The following is an 18,140-nucleotide window of genomic DNA, read 5'->3' as shown; positions in this document are numbered from 1 at the left end:
ACCAAAAAACGCCCTTTTTAACACACAGATAGAAACAGATATTTAAACAGTGAATTTAAAGGTTACTATATATATAGTAACTTTTAATTCACTGTTTAAATATCTGTTCTGGCATTTATTCCTTATATTCCTTATTAGCGCATATCAAATGAGATAATGTGTGATATGCATGTGTAAACAGAATAATTCAAAGAACTTGTAATTGACTTTTTTTCTTGTCTTTGTGTGTGTAATCAACTTGTGAATTTTTATAGTGATATCTGAAAGTAAAATGTTGAACCCCTTTCTCCTGTGTGTTAAAAACAGTGTTTTTTGGTAATATGTGGTCATTGTTTAATATGTGGTGATTTTCAAAACTTTCCACCAATGGGATTTCTTGGGACTTTTTCCCCTCACTCAGGACAAACTGAGGATACAAAATCAGTCGAGTTTGCTTCTCTTGCAGTTTGTCCTAGGTTGACCCCAACTTTGGCCTAAAATGACTGGACTGCTAAGTGTTAGGACGGTGACACAGGCCTCACCAACCGCCTACACAGTTTCACTTTTTTTTTTTTTTAAATCACGCTTTAAACTTTTCAACCTGCAGCGAGCACACTCACATTTTTCTTCAGTTTTTTTTTTTTTTTTTTTCAAAGTGTTTTTATTAGTTTTCTAAAATGTACAAAATACATTCTGACATACAATTCAATGAACTTCTACCCAATCCCACCCCATTGCACCACCACAGATCCACATTACAACACATCACAGGTTTTTCTTCAGAAAATTTAACCATTTCCAAAGGTTTTTTTTTTTTTTTTTTTTTTTTTTTTTAATCACCGCTACAGGTACACAGTTTTTCAGTCCGCTGTGTCTGCTGGACTAAAAAAAAATCAGATATTTCTCCTCACTTTGCTCTTAGCGGGAGCTGATCTGCCGTGTTTCCTCTCAGTTTGGTTCGCTCTGTTCGCTGTGTGATCATTAAGTGTGTGATGTTCGATAGATAGATAGATAGATAGATAGATAGATAGATATACTTTATTGATCCCAACCAGGGAAATTCTGGTGTTCCAGCAGCAACAGTAGAAACATATAATAAAGTTAAATAAAATACAGGGTGACACAAAAAAACGGGAACTTTTTAACAATCCAATAAAACCAAGACTGATGGAAGAAAAATATTTTATTCATAGTAATTGAAACCTTAAAACATGCCATTTAAGAAACAATGATGGAATATTCATTTTTTTAAAAATTGTGCTGCCACTTGCTCATGTCTGCCAATACGCACTTCAAAGATTCCCTTTTTTTTTTTTGGGTCACCCTGTAGAATAAAAGCTAAATATATACAATAAAGACTATAAAGGCTAAAAACGAAAAATATACAATAAGGGCTAACCTAAGAAAAAGAGATATGAGATGTGAAATATACAGATGGAATTGAAGTATGTACATGATTGTATAGATAAGGAGAGTTCAATCATCCAGTCAAATAAACATCAGCATCCAGCTGCTCTTCTCATAGTTTACTCACATTTCAGAAGCTGTGTTCATTAACCCTGCCTGTGTGTGTGTGTGTGTGTGTGTGTGTGTGTGCGTGCAGCTACGAGCTGAGCGTGCTCGGGGAGGAGGAGCAGGAGGAGGAGGTGCTGCTGGCCCTCTACCTGCGGGAGCGCTCGCACTACAGGGACTACGGCTCGGGGAGCAACTCGTACGGGACGTCGCTGTTCGGACACCCGCTGCTGCTCAACCTGCCGAGGAGGAGCTGCACCCGCGAGGCGCTCTACACCCTGTTCCTGCAGAGGCTGGCGTGAGGACCGCGCACGCACACACACACACACACACACACACACACACACACACACACACAAAATGAAAGTGAATGACACAGTTACTCTCATTCCTTTGTGTTTGGGAGCTTTACTACTGAAACACGAACATAAAACTCACATTAAAACACACTCGGTAAATTAAAGTTGTTGTTTTTTTTTTGTTGTTTTTTGTTTTTTGTTTAATCTTGATTTGGATTGAGGTTGGGTAGCGACACAAATTACAAGTATAACGCGGTTCACCTTTCGTGGCCTCGCAGTTTCGCGGATTTTTTTTAGTGCAATTTTGCTTTTTTTTTTTTTACAGCGCATTGTGTTCTGCGTCCTGATTGGCTAAGGGACTGTAGACCATTGTCAATCAATCTCCTCTGTGCCGTGTCTCCTGTACAGTACAGAATGCGTTCATTCTATAATACTGGACTTATTTTTCTACCAAGGTTTGAACTTTGAGAGTTTAAACAAGAGAGAAAAGTGAGAAAATGTTAATGCCTGTCTGAGAAAAGTGTATAAAGTGTGTAGTGAGGGGTTTTACAGCCTTAAAACATCTAGAATAATTGTAAAAAATAAAGCTGACTACTTCGCAGAGCTCACCTATTGCGGGTTATTTTTAGAACGTAACTCCCGCGATAAACGAGGGACCGCTGTATATAACAAAATAAAATTGGGCATTTTGAAACTAAACCGATTTTATAATGCATTTCTTGCTGTTGAGGACGGTCAGAATGTGCTTTATGAACGCAGAATAAACTGAAATCTCTTCATCTGTCAGCGTGCACACACACACAAAACAAAAAAACGTTGCATTCAGGCGCTTTAGTTCCACACATTCAGTGATTATGTGTGTTTTAAGTACCTTGGATGGCATGCAGTGTGTCTAACAGTCACTGCTCTGTCTGTGTGACTGTCATCATAATGTAAAAAACCACAGAAGTGAACAAAAAATCAGCCTGTTTTTTTTCTGACACAATTATCTCACAATTGTGGAAAAAATCTTTATTCCAAAAAAAAAAAAAAGAGGAAGCTAGTTTTTTGTTTTGTTTTGTTTTGTTTCTGAATTGAGGTGGTGTTGGCCTGTTTCCCTGATCTGACGTCTGCCTCCTCCCGGCTGTTTGGTTTTATTTCCCTCTCGGTGTTTTGGGGTTTTTACAGGAGGCTGTGTTGTAGTTTGCTGACTCTCAGGACTTTGCTGTGGTTCAGACAGAAAAGCCGCTCTGACCTGCTGCACTCGGCGCGGCTTCAGCAGGATCAGCTGAGCCAACATGGCCGCCGCAGGAGATCAGATTCTGCAGCTGAAACGCACTCGAGCCACAAAACAGCGCTCAGATATTTATTTTTTATGAAGACTTTGCCCAGAATTCTGAGATAAATATCATGTTAATTTAAAAAAAAAATTGTTATATAATTCAATTTTATTTATTTTTATTTATTTACTTTTATTTTATATACATTTCAGTGAAAAATCCACAGGATGAGCGGCAAAAAAGACACACAACACGACACAAAATCTGCCTCACTGGTGACGGGAAACTGGCCATAAATACTTAACTCTGTGTGTGTGTGTGTGTGTGTGTGTGTGTGTGTGTGTGTGTGTGTGTGTGTGCAGGCGATACGTACAACCTCCTGACCCATCTGAGGAGGTGGAGGAAGAGGAGGAGGAGGAGGAAGAGGGGGAGGCGGCGGCGGCGGCAGCGGCGTGCAAGACTCAGACCAACGGCATCAGCGACGGTAACGTGCCGTCACACGGCAAGTTACCATGGCAACGACGGAACGCGTGCGCGGTCTAATCCAACATTAATCTAATGGATTATTGTTCCCCTCCACATCCCAAAATTGTTTTTTTTTTTTTTTTTTTTTTTTTTAAACATATACTCAATTCTAATTCTGCATTTATTATTGTAATATTTTGTAGGATTAATGCACATATTTAGATACAATGCAAATACTTTTTTATTTTTTTTATTTTTTATTTTTTTTATTTTTAATTTTAATTTTTATTATTTATTTATTTTTAATTTTAATTTTAATTTTAATTTTTATTATTATTTATTTATTTATTTATTTTATTTCTCATAGTTTAATTAAGAATCTTCATCAAAGCACTTGAGGGGATTTTTTTTTTAATAATTTGTTGCTCTTTGGATTTTTGTTTCATGTTCTCGTCTCGATAACGATGTGAGAGATTTATTGTTCAGCCCTGAGAGAGATTTTTCTACCCGTTCACCTCCTGGACGCTCAGTCGGGGCCTGCAGGCGTGTTCGGTGTCATGTGACTCCCTGCTGCTGTGTCCTGCGCTCTGATTGGTCCGTGTTGTCTCTGCAGACGAGGAGCAGGAGGACGGGGAGCGAGCCGGCCCCTCCCACACAGACGACTCGCACGGCGACGGCCGACCGGACGGCGGCGCCGCGGCCGAGCCCCGCCCCAACCTCAACCACACCCAGCCCTCGCCGGAGCGCGGCGAGGAGGCGGCCAGCAGCACGTCTGAGGGTGAAGCCGAGCCCTCCTCCCTCTGCGGCGCCAACGCCGTCGCCAACGCTGCCGCCAATGCCGCCCACAGCGCTAACAGCACCAACGCCTGCGGGAGTGCGAGCGCGAGTGCGAGCGGGAGCGCCAACGCCGATCACGGCGCACCGTCGCCGCCCGAGCGACCGCCGAGGCCCGGCGAAGCCACGGAGGAGGAAGAGGAGGAGCAGAAGGAGGAGGCGGCGGCGTGCTCGCCCGGCAGCCTGGAGGGCGCCGAGCAGCCGGCCAAGAGGAAGACGTGTCGCAAGAAGAGGAAGTGCCTGTTCACCATCCAGGCCGTCAACTCCAACGGGACGACCGAGAGAGGGATGGGAGAGGGAGGCAGCGCCGTGTCCTTCAGCTGTACGTCTGCGCACACACACACACACACACACACACACACACACACACACACACACACACACACACAAACACACACACACACACACACACTGCAGTGTTCTGGATCACTGTTGCTTTACCTCGTATTTCTGAGTACAGATTTAATCCTCTCTCTCTCTCTCTCTCTCTGTGTCTCTCTCTCTCTGTGTCTCTTTCTCTCTCTCTCTCTCTCTCTCTCTCTCTCTCTCTCTCCCTCCAGCTCAGCCCTATGTGGCCATCGACTGGGATCCTGACATGAAAAAGAGGTTCTACAATGAAAACGAGGCAGAGGTAAGTGTGTGTGTGTGTCTCTGTGTGTGTGTGTGTGTGTGTGTGTGTGTGTGTGTGTGTGTGTGTGTGTGTGTGTGTGTGGGCAGATGTGGAGGTGTGTGTTCACTCTTCACGCTGTCATGAATAAAGTCCCTGGTGTGTGTTAAGGAGCCTCAGAGATGTGGCTCGTCTGAGGGTCGGACCTCATCGGCTCCGAGGTCCAAAAGACAATCAGCGACATTTTGACGTTTTACGGCAGCCAGAGAGTTTCACACTTAATTATCTCCCCTCCTCTCCTCTCCCCTCCCTCCCCTCCTCTCCTCTCCCCTCCCTCCCCTCCTCTCCTCCCTCCTCCCCTCCTCTCCTCCCTCCCCTCCTCTCCTCCCTCCCCTCCCCTCCCTCCCCTCCTCCCTGCAGAAATACGTGAAGCATGGCAGCATGGAGGTTCCTCAGCAGCAGACCACAGTGCAGCTGCAGGAGTGCATCGAGCTCTTCACCACTGTGGAAACACTGGAGGAGGAGAACCCATGGTAACACACACACACACACGCACGCACGCACGCACGCACACACACACACACACACATACACACACACGCGTCACATTTCACAACAGGGTGTCTGCAGGTCCTCCAAAAGTCTTAAAGGGTCTTAAACTCAAGTTAAAGAAAATTCGGTCTAAAATGTCATTAAATTTGAACGTGTGAGGCCAAACTGCCTTTTCATTTCATTTATTTCATCTGTTTCTTGTCCGGTTTGGTTTTATGAAACTCACCTCACACCCACCTGTCATTACAGGTGCAGCAGACTGTAGTCACCTGTAATCCATATGAACCTCCTCCTGTTATTTAGCCCCCTCATCACCTCACAGCATGTAACCATCACAGGGAAATGAAATTTAACTGCCACTGTTTTTTGATGAAAATGTCTCACAGTCGGCCAGTTTAACAGAAAAATGAAGAAATTCAGAAACTAAACAGAGAGTTTGATGCTCGTCAGAGTGAATGTGAGCCGGGCAGGCAGAGATGAAGGCCCAGTAAACTCCCAGTTCACTTTATTACAGGACCAGTTTGCCATCTAAGCTGAAGGAAACTGTTTTAGTAAGAGCTCACAGATTCATGTAGCTGATAGGTTTGTTTTGTTTGTTTGTTTGTTTGTTTGTTTTACAAATAACTCACCTCTAAACCGACCAAATTTGTAGCTCCTACCGTCATACTTACCTGCACTGCATGCTTAGTTATTTATTTATTTATGTATGTATTTATTTTCTGCAGTAGAGTTTATTCAGGCAGGCTTTTCTCGTGTTTCTCATAAAACACCACAGCCCAGGGCCGCTTTATGTAATATGATGCACATGACCCCTTAGATGTTTTTTTAACTGTTGAAATTCCTTGAAGGAAACACAGTGAGCGTCGTGCAAAACAATAAAAACCTGAACATGCACTGTGGTTTTATAGTGATAATGCTTCTTTAGTGCTTTAATGAATAAAGAAAAAATATTTGGCCATAAAAGCACCTGGAGACACACCGCATGAGTCATCAGGGGTGTTAGAGCCACATCATATCTGACGTGTGTGTGTGTGTGTGTGTGTGTGTGTGTGCAGGTACTGCCCTGTGTGTAAGAAGCACCAGCTGGCCACCAAGAAGCTGGACCTGTGGTCTCTGCCTGAAGTCCTCATCATCCACCTCAAGAGGTTTTCCTACACCAAGTTCTCCAGGGAGAAGCTGGACAGCATCGTGGACTTCCCACTCAGGTACACACACACACACACTCACAAACACACACACACAACCTTTGAATAGTTATAAACTGCTGAAGCGGGCGACAGACTTCCCTGTTAGTTAGTTTGTTAAATCTTTCTTCTTAAAATCTTCTGGGTCAGTCTGAAACTCCTCAGGCTGCTGTGGACATTATTATAGAGACTAATAATAATAATAATAATAATAACTAATAATAAGACTGTAGTGTAGAAGTGTGACGTGGTATCCGGTCCAGTCATCGTTTATTCGCAAAACCTGTTTCCACAGCAAAAAGTCGCATTTTCTTTTATCGATACGCTGAGAAATCCACCCCCTCCAAGCGCAAAAACTTTTTTGCAAATTTTCAGCCGTTTTTCGAATTCCTGGTGTTTCCATCCAAGTTTTTTTTTTTTTTTTTTCGCAATTTCTGAAAATGTGAATAGAAATAGGTGGATGGAAACCCGGCTACTGTTAACAGGGTAAGAAAATACCGAAAAGTCTGAAGACTGAAAGCAGCAGCAACGTTAGCCTACAGCCTTTCCACTCACAGACTCAGAAAACAGTTTCATTTATTCATAACTAGACTGTAATCTCATTTTTTTTTAAACACGAAGCTTCATCAGACTGTACACATAGATTTAAAAAAAAAAAAAACAAGAACAACTTTTTATAGAGGATTTAATGGATGATATTCTGAGTTAAACACATCGTTTTTTGCAGAGTTGATGATGAAAGTAGCTAGCGAGTGAGACATCTTACTTCCATCCTATCTCTGCTGACAGCTGCACATGCTCAGTGCAGATCAAGTCTTTCTCTCCTTTTCTCTGTTGTGTTTTTTTTGTTTGTTTGTTTTTTAGGGGGGGGTTGTTTTTTTGTTTTTTAGATTACCATCGTCACATTTACTGTTGACATTTAATTTTGTGTGTATAGTTTTGTGACTGAATCCTTGAAAATCACGAGTCATCCTTTGCGAACACTGTTTTGTTGTTGCTGTTGTTGTTTCAGAGACCTGGACTTCTCCGGCTGCCTCCTGAGGAAGAATCTGACCAATGGGGAGCCTCCGAGCCGGTATGACCTCATCGCTGTGTCCAATCACTACGGAGGACTCAGAGACGGACATTGTAAGTCGCCTCGCTTCGTCGCCGTGTTTTTCGGTTTTGGTTGGTTGTGCATCCCCGGAAACCGAGAACTTTCCTCCGACTCGAGACTCCTGTTGAATTTAAACGGGAAGTTGAACTTGCGGCTCTACTGGAATTCATTGGAGAAGTCAGTCTGGACTGTAATACATCGCAGATACACTGGAGATCCTGTAAATAACCAACTCGTGAACATAAATATATACCTATGGTTTAAACTGAACTGCCTTTACAGCCTCTGAATGTGAACGGTGTCATCAGATCCGGCTTGACCCAGTTTGGGACTGAAATGCTGCCAAATTTAAAACACAGGACGGGAAACTGCACGGTTCTCACTTTGAAACTCACTGACAGGTGTGATGAGGTCGGAACCTGCACCTGTAACGTCGTCTGATAAAAGCTTTATTTACACCGTGATGTTTGTGAAGCTGGAGTACAGTTGTCCCTCGCTATAACGCAGTTCACCTTTCGCGGCCTCGCAGTTTTGCAGATTTTTTTTTAGTGCAATTTTGCATGCTTTTTTTTTTTTTTTTTACAGCGCATTGTGTTCTGCGTCCTGATTGGCTAAGGGACTGTAGACCATTGTCAGTCAGTCTCCTCCGTGCCGTGTCTCCTGTACAGTACAGAATGCGTTCATTCTATAATACTGGACTTATTTTTCTACGAAGGTTTGAACTTTGAGAGTTTAAACAAGAGAGAAAAGTGAGAAAATGTTAATGCCTGTCTGAGGAAAGTGTATAAAGTGTGTAGTGAGGGGTTTTACAGCCTTAAAACATCTAGAATAATTGTAAAAAATAAAGCTGACTACTTCCCGGATTTCGCCTATTGTGGGTTATTTTTAGAACGTAACTCCCGCGATAAACGAGGGACCACTGTATCTCACTTAAGGCCTTTATTTAGGACTTTAGGACCCTATTTATTGAGCTAAACAAAGTTAAATAGGAGCTTTATAACTTCCTGTCCCCCCCCCCCCCCAAAAAAAAAAAACTGTTCTGCCTCGCTTGCTCATGTTAAAGCACCACGCAGGTTTATTATGAATGAAACACGGGGAGAAGAACATCGTTTGGTTGTTAAAAAACAAACAGATGGACTAAGGCAGCTCCTCTGGTATTGACATTAAAAAGCCTTTATTAATTGGCTAGTTCATTACAGAACAATTAAAACGCCTACATGTTTCGCCGTGTCGCCTTCATCAGGGCAAAATGGCACATCATCACCGTTTGCTTGTCCTTTATTGAATCTTCTTTAGTAAATCAATCAAATAACATCAGAAAATAATGATGAAACAAGCAGAGCTGCCCCCTTTAAAGCCACAGGCCTGGACTCAGAGTCAAAGAGTTGTGGTGTTTATTTGGGTTTTATTATATTTATTTATTTATTTTTGGAGGATGATGTTAGTTACTGGGTGTTGTAAAATGATACGGAAGAGTCGATCTGTCCTCGAAAGGTCGGGTTCAGTCCTGAAAACAACGTGACAAAAGCTCAGAGGAGGACGAGGAGTTTCTGGTTTCTGTTTTCCAGAGTGCCGCCGGGCGTCCGTCACTCAGCTGCTCGAACGCGTTTGGCCTCGTTTATGTTTTTACGGTCGACTCTCTGAAGGAGCGAGGCCGGCGACCTGAACGTGGACGAGAACCGCAGAAAAACTCAGTCTCATGTTTTCTGTGCTTTGTTTTCTTTGTCTTTTCCTTAGAATATGAAACGTATCATGTCAAAAGTGGTTATCAGACCCCTGAAGTGTGTGTGTGTGTGTGTGTGTGTGTGTGTGTGTGTGTTCCTGCAGACACCAGCTATGCGCGGAACAAGGATAATGGTCAGTGGTATTACTTTGACGACAGCAAAGTGACCTACGCAAGAGAAGAACAGATTGTGGTGAGTATAACACACACACACACACACACACACACACACACACACAGGTGAGTTCCAGCAGCGGCCCATCAGTCTGTATGAAACATATTTTTATAGGCAGGTGATGACAGCTGTAGTGATGATAAATAAAACATTTTCCAATACTTCCAATACTTTAACAACATGTTAAATTATTATTATTATTTTAAAAATGTAAATTACTTATCAAACACACCTGTGATAACATAGATTGAAAAATAAGCCAAAGTGATACCTCTTCTCTGAATAGACAAGCTAAGCCAGTGTGCTGCTGTTAGCCAGTGAAAATAGAGCCGAGTGGCGACTCTTCACTTGGTTACACAATCTATGTCAGACATACGTTTGCCAGACATACGTTCATATTCCACTCAAAAACAACATTTCATTCAACTTATGTAAAATCCTGCCATATTCCAACTTGGTGGTGTTATCCTGGTAATTTCTGCTCTGACGACGTGCTAACATCCATGCTAACTCGCACTGGCTCTGCCTCGTCATCGAGCCGCGGCTCGGTCGGCTCGCCGGGGATGCACTCCCCTCGGCCTGGGGGTGAACGAGCAGGCTCATTGTCTCCTCCAGTTCTCCTCCGACTTCGGAAAAAGAAAGTGTTCACGTATCGACCGTAAGATGTCGCCACTGCGCTTTCAACCGTATCACCAGATGCGGTTAAAAGCTCATATACCGTCTTTGGTATCACTGTTTCTGGTGCATAAAAAACTATTTAAAATAAATAAACAAGCGACGCTTAGCCTGGCGGGGGGGCAAGAAAAGCCTGGCGGCCCACCAGGCCTATAAAGCACTGGGGGAAACCCTGAATTTCATACAAAACCTCATAATGACAAACCTCCTCTCCTCCCAAAATCAGCTGTTTACATCCTTTACCTGTTTGGATGGAAAGGTAGCTCGCTCTGATCTGAGAGTGATGCTTTGTCTGGGGTTTTTTTGTTGTGAACGTCACCTGGTCAGCTGGTTTCCATCCTGAACGTTTCACATATTTTAAGCGCACTTCAAAAATTCAACACAAAAAAATAAATAAATAAAAAGTGAATTTATGCCGGTTTCCATAAAGGAAGTTTTGCGAATTATCCTGAAGAGTTCAAGTTCAGGTTCTGGTTGATTTAGATCCCAGCTTTGCTGTTTCCGTCCATCTTTTCTAAAGCGAAACCTCAAAATCTGAATAAAATATATTTATGGAAACTCAACTGGAGATTTGGGCTTTAAATGAACTTCAACTCATATGATGCATTTTATTTTCATCCCAGATTTTCAGCTCAAACCTGTAATTTCTTTTAATTTCAACTCCATGATTATGATAAACGTGGTTTCTTTTTTGAAAGAATTCATGACTTTTCTAAAAGTTTAGGGATTTTTCTTTTCCCCCAAACCCCTGTCAGGTTTGGAAAACAGATTTTTGCACCCTGGTTGAAGCCTCCGGCCACTTTATGATGTTAAACCTGTTTCTTCCTGCAGACCAACGCTGCCTATCTGCTGTTCTACCACCGGCAAGACAAGATCAGAAAACCCACTCTGCCCGCCCCCTCCGCAAGCCCCGCCCCCTCGGCCCAGCCCGCCAACGACATCACTTCCTGTAGCAACGACGACGCCGAGCCGGGCGCCGCTTCCTGTGTCACCATGGAAACAGACTGAACGAATCAGCAAATGTTTAGTTTTGATTTGATTTGAGATTTTTTTTTTTTTTTTTTTTTTTTTAACACCCCGCCCCCCCTCCAGTGTCGCTTGATTTTTAATTTGCTTTTCCTTTGTTAAAAGAACGGGCCTTTTTTTCTTTTGTTTTGTTTTGTTTGTTTTGTTTTTCACTCGTTTTTATGCCACTGTGTTCTTTCTTTCTTTCTTTCTTTACTTTTCTTTTCTTTTCCGACAACACTTGAACAGCTCTGCCTGTGGGCGGGAGCCTCGCCGCCGCTCTCCGACTCCTCCACCCTTTTAAAACAGAAAAAACTTAACATTCCTGCATTTAAAGATTATCATCATCATTACTTCAGATCTTCTCTCCTCCCTTTTCCTCTCAGCTGTGAGCGCCCCCTACCTGCTGCTCGCTCACCGGGCTTTGAACGATTCGGCTTTTTGAAGGCTGACATTCTGGAGGTTTAATTTTCACGCCAAAAGAATTTACATGTCCAGTGACGTGACGTGATGAGAAGCTTCAGGAGCAGAACTTCAGGAGAACGTGGGACACTGAATGCCGGCATCGGTCAAACCCCGGTGGAAATGAGAGGACAGCGAGGAGGAGGAGGAGGAGGAAGAGGGAGGAGCGACCGGCTGGTGAGTTCTCTGTTAGACCAGCCATCACCTGAACGTCCCGTCATGCCCTGAAAATCCCATCGGCCAGAGAGTTTTGGGCCAGTTCGGTAGATCTTTAGAACCGCCTCTTTTTCCTCTGAATCGAGAACTTTGGCGCTCCGAGACGCCGGCTCCCAACGACAACGAGATCAGGCGACGCCGAAGCTTCCTCACAGACGTCGCCTCCAACCCACGGATCCAGAAACGGAGTCACTTCACCTCGTTTCCCTTCCTTCGTCGTCCGGTGAAGACGAGGACGCGACTACAGCCGAACCTTTGAGGCAGCGTCGCTCGGCATCAGCCAATCACGACCCAGCCGTCGCATTATGTCCCGCCCACCCAGACGGTGCGGCAGGCCGGAGCGGCGAGGACACGGGCAACACGCCGAGGCAGCAGAAACAGTCAGCGATTATTCCCTTAGTTTTTTTCCTTAAAGTCTAGAATCTTCTGTGATGCGTAAACCACCGTCCCTGATGAATATTTTTCAGTTTTTAACAGCTGGAGGTTTGAAAGTTTTTAACGTCATCTTTGTCCTTCGGTGTGAACGGAGTCTTTCGTTTTCTCGCTCCGCTCCCTTTTCCTCAAGTAACAGAATGAGGAACGCAGCCGTCTGTCTCGAAAAACAGATCCAGAAATGCCGACGATAAAGGATTCTTGTCGTGCGTTTTGCTGATTTCTGTCGCCTCAGAACGTCGCCCGTGTTCCTCGTGTCTCTGTGGAGAACGTCCGAGCGCCGGGGGAACTGCTGGGATCGGTCGAATTGATTTCAGTGAACGGGTTCCCGGTGTGTGGACTGATTTTTTGGGGGAAGAAGATGACGATGAGGAAGATTCACAGACCAAAAAGCCCATCCTGTTGTTGTTGTTGTTGGTGATGCCAAATGGACCTCTAATGCTGCATTCGAGGCGTCCTGGGAATGGCGAGAAGTCCCACGTACCATGCTCTCGAACGCCCCTCCCAATGGGACGTCCCACCTGGGGAACTCGTGTCTGATCTCTGAACCTCCACCACAACAAGCCCTCTGACGGGGGAAAACTCAAAACAAGCACATAGGTATTTTATAATGTAAGGTTTTATCTGATTCTTCGTCTGTGCTATTTCATTTTCAGCACCAACTTTTTTATATCGGTCCAAAAAATGTGGGGTAAAATTTCGGGCGATCGCGAGTAATGAACACCTTCTTTTTTTTGCTCACGATTCTTTGATTTTTAGCTTCAGCAGCAGACATCAGCAGCCTCGTTTGTTTTCCTGTTTTCCAAAGAGGAAGTCTCGAACGCGCCCCGGTGGGAACTGGGAGGTTTAAATTCCCAGGCGATTCCCAGGATTTCTCGAATGCAGCATTGGTTTGAGACCCAGGCGCCGGTATCGCTCGGCCTGGTGTCAGCAGACGTCAGGTGGAAGGTCGAAGTTCGGCTGAAGCCTGGAGTCCACAGGTGGGACGAGCTCGGACCAAGAGGAGTTCCTTCCCCGGCGGACGGAAACTCTGAAGGAACGTCTTCGTCTTCTGATCCAGTCGCTCCCTGACGGACCGACCGATCCAGCGTCTTCATCACTCGTTTGATACGATGAAGATAAGACGTCCTTCCTTTAGTGGCTCTGTGATTGGCTCAGACAGCAGGTTGAGGTGCGTTCAGGTTCAGGTAGGAAGTTTCCGGTTCCTCTGTTCAGTCACAGGATCTGGATCTTCTCAGAGGAAAGTAAAAAAACACAAAAAAAAAAAAAAAACGTGCCAGCATGTTGAGGTGCCACTCGTCCGATGCACCTTTTTGGGTTTCGAGGACTTTCCTGAAACAAAAGACAGGATGTTGAAATGCGGTGGATAACTTTATTTCAAAGTAAAAGCCTCTGGATCTCAGTCTGGAGGATCTGCATGAGAAACAAGTGAAACTCTCTCACCGCGCTGGCGCTTCCTGTCCAAGGCCAAATGTCTTCTCCACGTTTAGCTGCTGTGAGGATGAAACGGGTTCCCCGCCGCCGAGCGAGCGCTCTTCACCCGACGCCAAGATGAACGTCACACACCCGGACGAGAAGGATGAAGAGCGAAGCCGCGGTTACACGCTGTTGGTGTCGGCGAGGTCGAATTTAAATCCTAGTTTTTGTCGGCTTGACGAGTCGAAATCCGTCAGGCGTCCGACACCGGTCTGAAATATGAAAATTCAGTTTGGTCTTCAAAAAGAAAAAAAAAAAACACTTGGAAAGTTGAGAATCCTGTCGCGCCGTCTCAGTTTGTGCATTTTTAAGCCGCTTCACCTTCAGTTTCCCCACAGAACCTGAACACACCGATGACTTCACCTCTGAGGGGGTTTTCAGTTTCATTTCAAAATAAGAGACCTTTTTTTTTTTTTTTTTTTTTAAACTTTCCTGACAGAAATTATTTATGGCAGGAAATTAACAGAAAAACACATTATCAGCATTGTTCTATCAAAAGAAATTATTTTAATTACAAAGATCAGACAGTTGGAATCACAAGTGTTTCACTTTTTTTTTTTTTTTTTCTTTTTTTTGGTAATTTTTAGCAGTGAACATCAGACCTGTTTTCCCCTCCACATGTGCAAAAATCTCACTCAAGTCTGGAGAAAATGTTTAGGAACCAGGGACCAGCCGGAGGGGATTCTGGGTAATTTGAGTGTTTATGATAGAGAAAGAGAAAAAAAAAAAAAAAAAACACAAAAAAAGATTTGATGGTGAACAAAGCAGCCAGGGATGGGAAATGATTATTGCTTTGTATATTTTGGTTGTTTTCATGTCCTCTGGTATTTATTTTTTTAATTGAATAATTTGAGATGTCAGATATTGTTCTTAACCACACACACACACACACACACACACACACACACACACACACAGATCTATAGAAAGGCCTCAGTCTGCTCCTTCAGATTTTCCAATACTTTATAAAATACAATCTTTCTTTGCAGATGATTGTGATGATCAGCCGGTGCAGGATATCGACGGGCTTATTTTTCATATTTATAGATGAAATTTGTATCGTTCCGGCAGAAAACAGTTTCACAGAATTTCACGTTTCACTGCTGCCGTTGTTTCATTGGATTGAATCTCTTTTTTTTGTTTTTTTGTTTGTTTTTTGTTTCCTGTTTGAGTCTGTTTGGTTCGCTGACGGAGCGGCGAGATGAGCGGCGCTTTGTTTCCGGCTCCTGTTGATTTTTAAACTGGCTCTCTGTACAGTATTTTTGTATTGTAATAAATGTATTATTATTAATATTATTATTATTATTATCACTATTATTATTGTTATTATTCTTATCACTCCGGGTCACGTGGCTGAGAGGCGCAGGGGAAATCTGGGGGTGATTTCTTTCTTTGGTCTTCCCTGTCAAATAACAGATGAAAATATTTTATTGATTGCTATTGAATGATTATTATCTTTTGATATGAATAAATGGATGATTGTTCTGACCACAAACCTGTCAGCCGGCGGATTTTACTCTCTCGTCACTTTGTTGTGGCTCCGGCTCGGCTGCAGCCTGGGGGCCGGCCCCTGAGGCCCCTGGGGGCCCGAGGCAACAGAAAAAAGCCAGAGAGCGACAGAAGAGAAAAGAGTGTTTCCACAGAGAGGCTGCACACACACACACACACACACTGTGGGTTAAAATGTGAAAAACAGATTTAAGACGTGAGACTGACTCCAGTGCAAGTCACTCTTCTCAAAATGGACTGAACAAGTAACTAATAATTTTTTAGTCTTTTTTTTAGATTTTTAGTTTTTAGAAAATAATTTGAGTCTGATGTGTACGGCAGTGTATTTGGGCCACTGTAGGGAGAAAAAAAATCAGAGCAGAGTAAGATGGGGTAAATTTATGAGGAAAAAAAAGTCGGATATTTTCTGAAATTAAAGTTGTAAATTTACAAGAGAAAAGACAATTTTATGAGGGAAAAAAAAACAGTGAAACCAGTTTGTCCTCCTCCTGTTGGATCCAGTCAGAGGGAAATCCTGCTGGTTTGAGTCCAGAACCCCAACCTCCTCCTCAGCATCTGGACTCTGAAGAGACGTTGCTGAGACTTGGGCCAATTCAGAGGAAAACAATCTGCTGATTCTGGGCTCAGATCAGCAGGATCTCCTTGTTACCTCTCCAGCTCCATAGTTTTTTTTCCCTATTTAAAGGATATTAATCTGTGAATATGAATCTAATCTGACGTCAGCAGCAGCTCTGCTCTGCCTGCAGTGAGTCTGTGCGGCCACCGGGGGGCGGTGCGACACTGACAGCCACACACCGCTGGCCTGAGGTCAGCCAGGTTGTTGAGTTCCTCCTGAACATCAGAGAGACCGACACACACACACACACACACACACTGTGGGCAAATAATACAAAATGCAGACCATCTGAAACAAACCAATGAACACAGAAATAAACAGAATTCTGAATAAAGAATTCAAATTTGCACAACAAACATTTACAGACTTCATGAGCAGATTTGAAAGCATAACCATAAAAACTGAATAATGTGAGACCTGCGTGTGTGTGTGTGTGTGTGTGTGCCAGTGATGTAAAGGTCAGGTAAAGGTCAGGGTCCGTCACAGGCCAGCACACAGCGGGAGTGAAGCTTTTATCTGTGTTTGTTCAGGGTGCTGTGTGTGTGTGTGTGTGTGTGTGTGTTAAATATCAACTGTCCATAAACACGTCTTTGTTTTAATTTCACCAGTCTGGTCTCTCGGGGTTGAATGAAATCCCTCGATGATGCAAAAATATCATCTTCCCATCTGGTGTGAATTTATGCTCAAAGTTGTATTTCAGGGATAATTCAGGAATAAAATTATAAAATAAATTAAGATAAATCCTAAGGGTGGATTAATAACCGTTGAGCAGTGAGTAAGTCTCTTTAAACACAAGAAATCTGTAATCTGGGGACTTTTAAATACATTTTTTAATAATTATGAGCAAAGTTTTCTTTTTCCCCTTTTAGCATCAGATGCTCTCGCCTTCTGGTGGAGATCCAACAACGTGCTGCTGCATCCCAGGGAAATGTTTGCTAAATGAGCTTTTTTTCATGGTGTCCTGCAACATCAGAGACACATGAGGCTGTGTGAGACGTCCCTCACTGTGCTGGGCTCTGATTGGCCGACAGCAGGAAAACTAAACCAAACACTTCAGTTTTCATATTTTATGTTTGGAGCTGAGAAGCTTTAAATCTATGAAGGACGAAAAATGACAAAACAATAAATAAATGAATAAATAAATAAATACACATATAAATATATAAATGCATAAATAATTAAATTAATAAATATTTCTACATGTATTTATTTATTTATTTCTGTTTTTATTCATGCATTTATTTATTTATTTGTGTATTTCTACATTTATTTATTTACATATTTATTTATTTCTACATTTATTTATTTATATATTTATTTATTTCTACATTTATTTATTTATTTATGTATTTATATATTTATTTTTACATTTATTTATTTATACTTTTATTTATTTCTACATTTACTCATTTATTTATTCCTTCTTTTATTTCTACATTTATTGATTTATTCCTACATTTATTTCTGTATTTCTACATTTCCACATTTATTTATTTCTGTATTTCTGTGTTGTATGTTAATGAGGTGGGCGGTTCTTACATTAGTCTTACATTAGTCTCCACTCCGGTTCCTCTGCATGTCCAGAGGTTCCTCTCCTTCACGTTCCTCTGCTCTCCTCCCAGAGCGAGCAGTGGGCTTTCAGAGCTGCCACATCACTCCTCCTCCCTTTCCTCCATTCATTCCACTACGATATGAACATGAACTTTCAGAGCCTTCACACTTTCTTCACTCCAGTTTTCCATCAGCCCAATAAAGTCCTCCACATGAGTTTTCCTAAAAGCAGCAGCACTGTTGGCTTTTCAGGACTTTTTCACTCTGAAACGCTCCCTCCTCCTCCTCCTCCTCCGCCAGGGAAAATAGTCCCTAAGCGGGGAAACGTTTTGCTTCCCACAGCCGATTATCAGCTGTGTGGTTTCTGAATGTTGAGGACTTCGTTATAAGGCGGCTGCTTCCACCGAAAACTCACATTTTGACTCTGTGCTGTGAAATCTTGAGTTCTGACCCCTGTAGGATTTGATAAATTGTTGACGTGGAAAATATGAAGACATTCCAGTAAATCAGACC

At 42.9% G+C, this 18,140-nt stretch overlaps 1 protein-coding gene across 2 annotated transcripts in view; it reads left to right on the top strand.

Moving 5' to 3' along the window:
• usp11 (ubiquitin specific peptidase 11) overlaps nucleotides 1–14,729 on the top strand; it is a 29,511-nt gene extending 14,782 nt beyond the window's left edge. Inside the window, exons 13-21 of one of the 2 annotated variants that reach the window (XM_030056546.1) lie at nucleotides 1,583–1,789; nucleotides 3,412–3,533; nucleotides 4,128–4,670; nucleotides 4,909–4,979; nucleotides 5,376–5,488; nucleotides 6,563–6,712; nucleotides 7,704–7,819; nucleotides 9,615–9,703; nucleotides 11,192–14,729. In XM_030056546.1, the coding sequence (XP_029912406.1) occupies nucleotides 1,583–1,789; nucleotides 3,412–3,533; nucleotides 4,128–4,670; nucleotides 4,909–4,979; nucleotides 5,376–5,488; nucleotides 6,563–6,712; nucleotides 7,704–7,819; nucleotides 9,615–9,703; nucleotides 11,192–11,368 (1,588 nt within the window). In that variant the 3' untranslated portion in view covers nucleotides 11,369–14,729. Of the gene's footprint in view, nucleotides 1–1,582; nucleotides 1,790–3,411; nucleotides 3,552–4,127; nucleotides 4,671–4,908; nucleotides 4,980–5,375; nucleotides 5,489–6,562; nucleotides 6,713–7,703; nucleotides 7,820–9,614; nucleotides 9,704–11,191 lie in introns of both variants that reach the window. The other variant, XM_030056545.1, reaches the window with a different exon arrangement.
• Nucleotides 14,730–18,140: the final 3,411 nt, after the last annotated feature.

Source organism: Myripristis murdjan, chromosome 7 (assembly GCF_902150065.1).
Source record: "Myripristis murdjan chromosome 7, fMyrMur1.1, whole genome shotgun sequence".
Taxonomy (NCBI): Eukaryota; Metazoa; Chordata; class Actinopteri; order Holocentriformes; family Holocentridae; genus Myripristis; species Myripristis murdjan.
The sequence above is the reverse complement of the archived record's forward strand: the minus strand, read 5'-3'. Positions and strand labels throughout refer to the sequence as shown.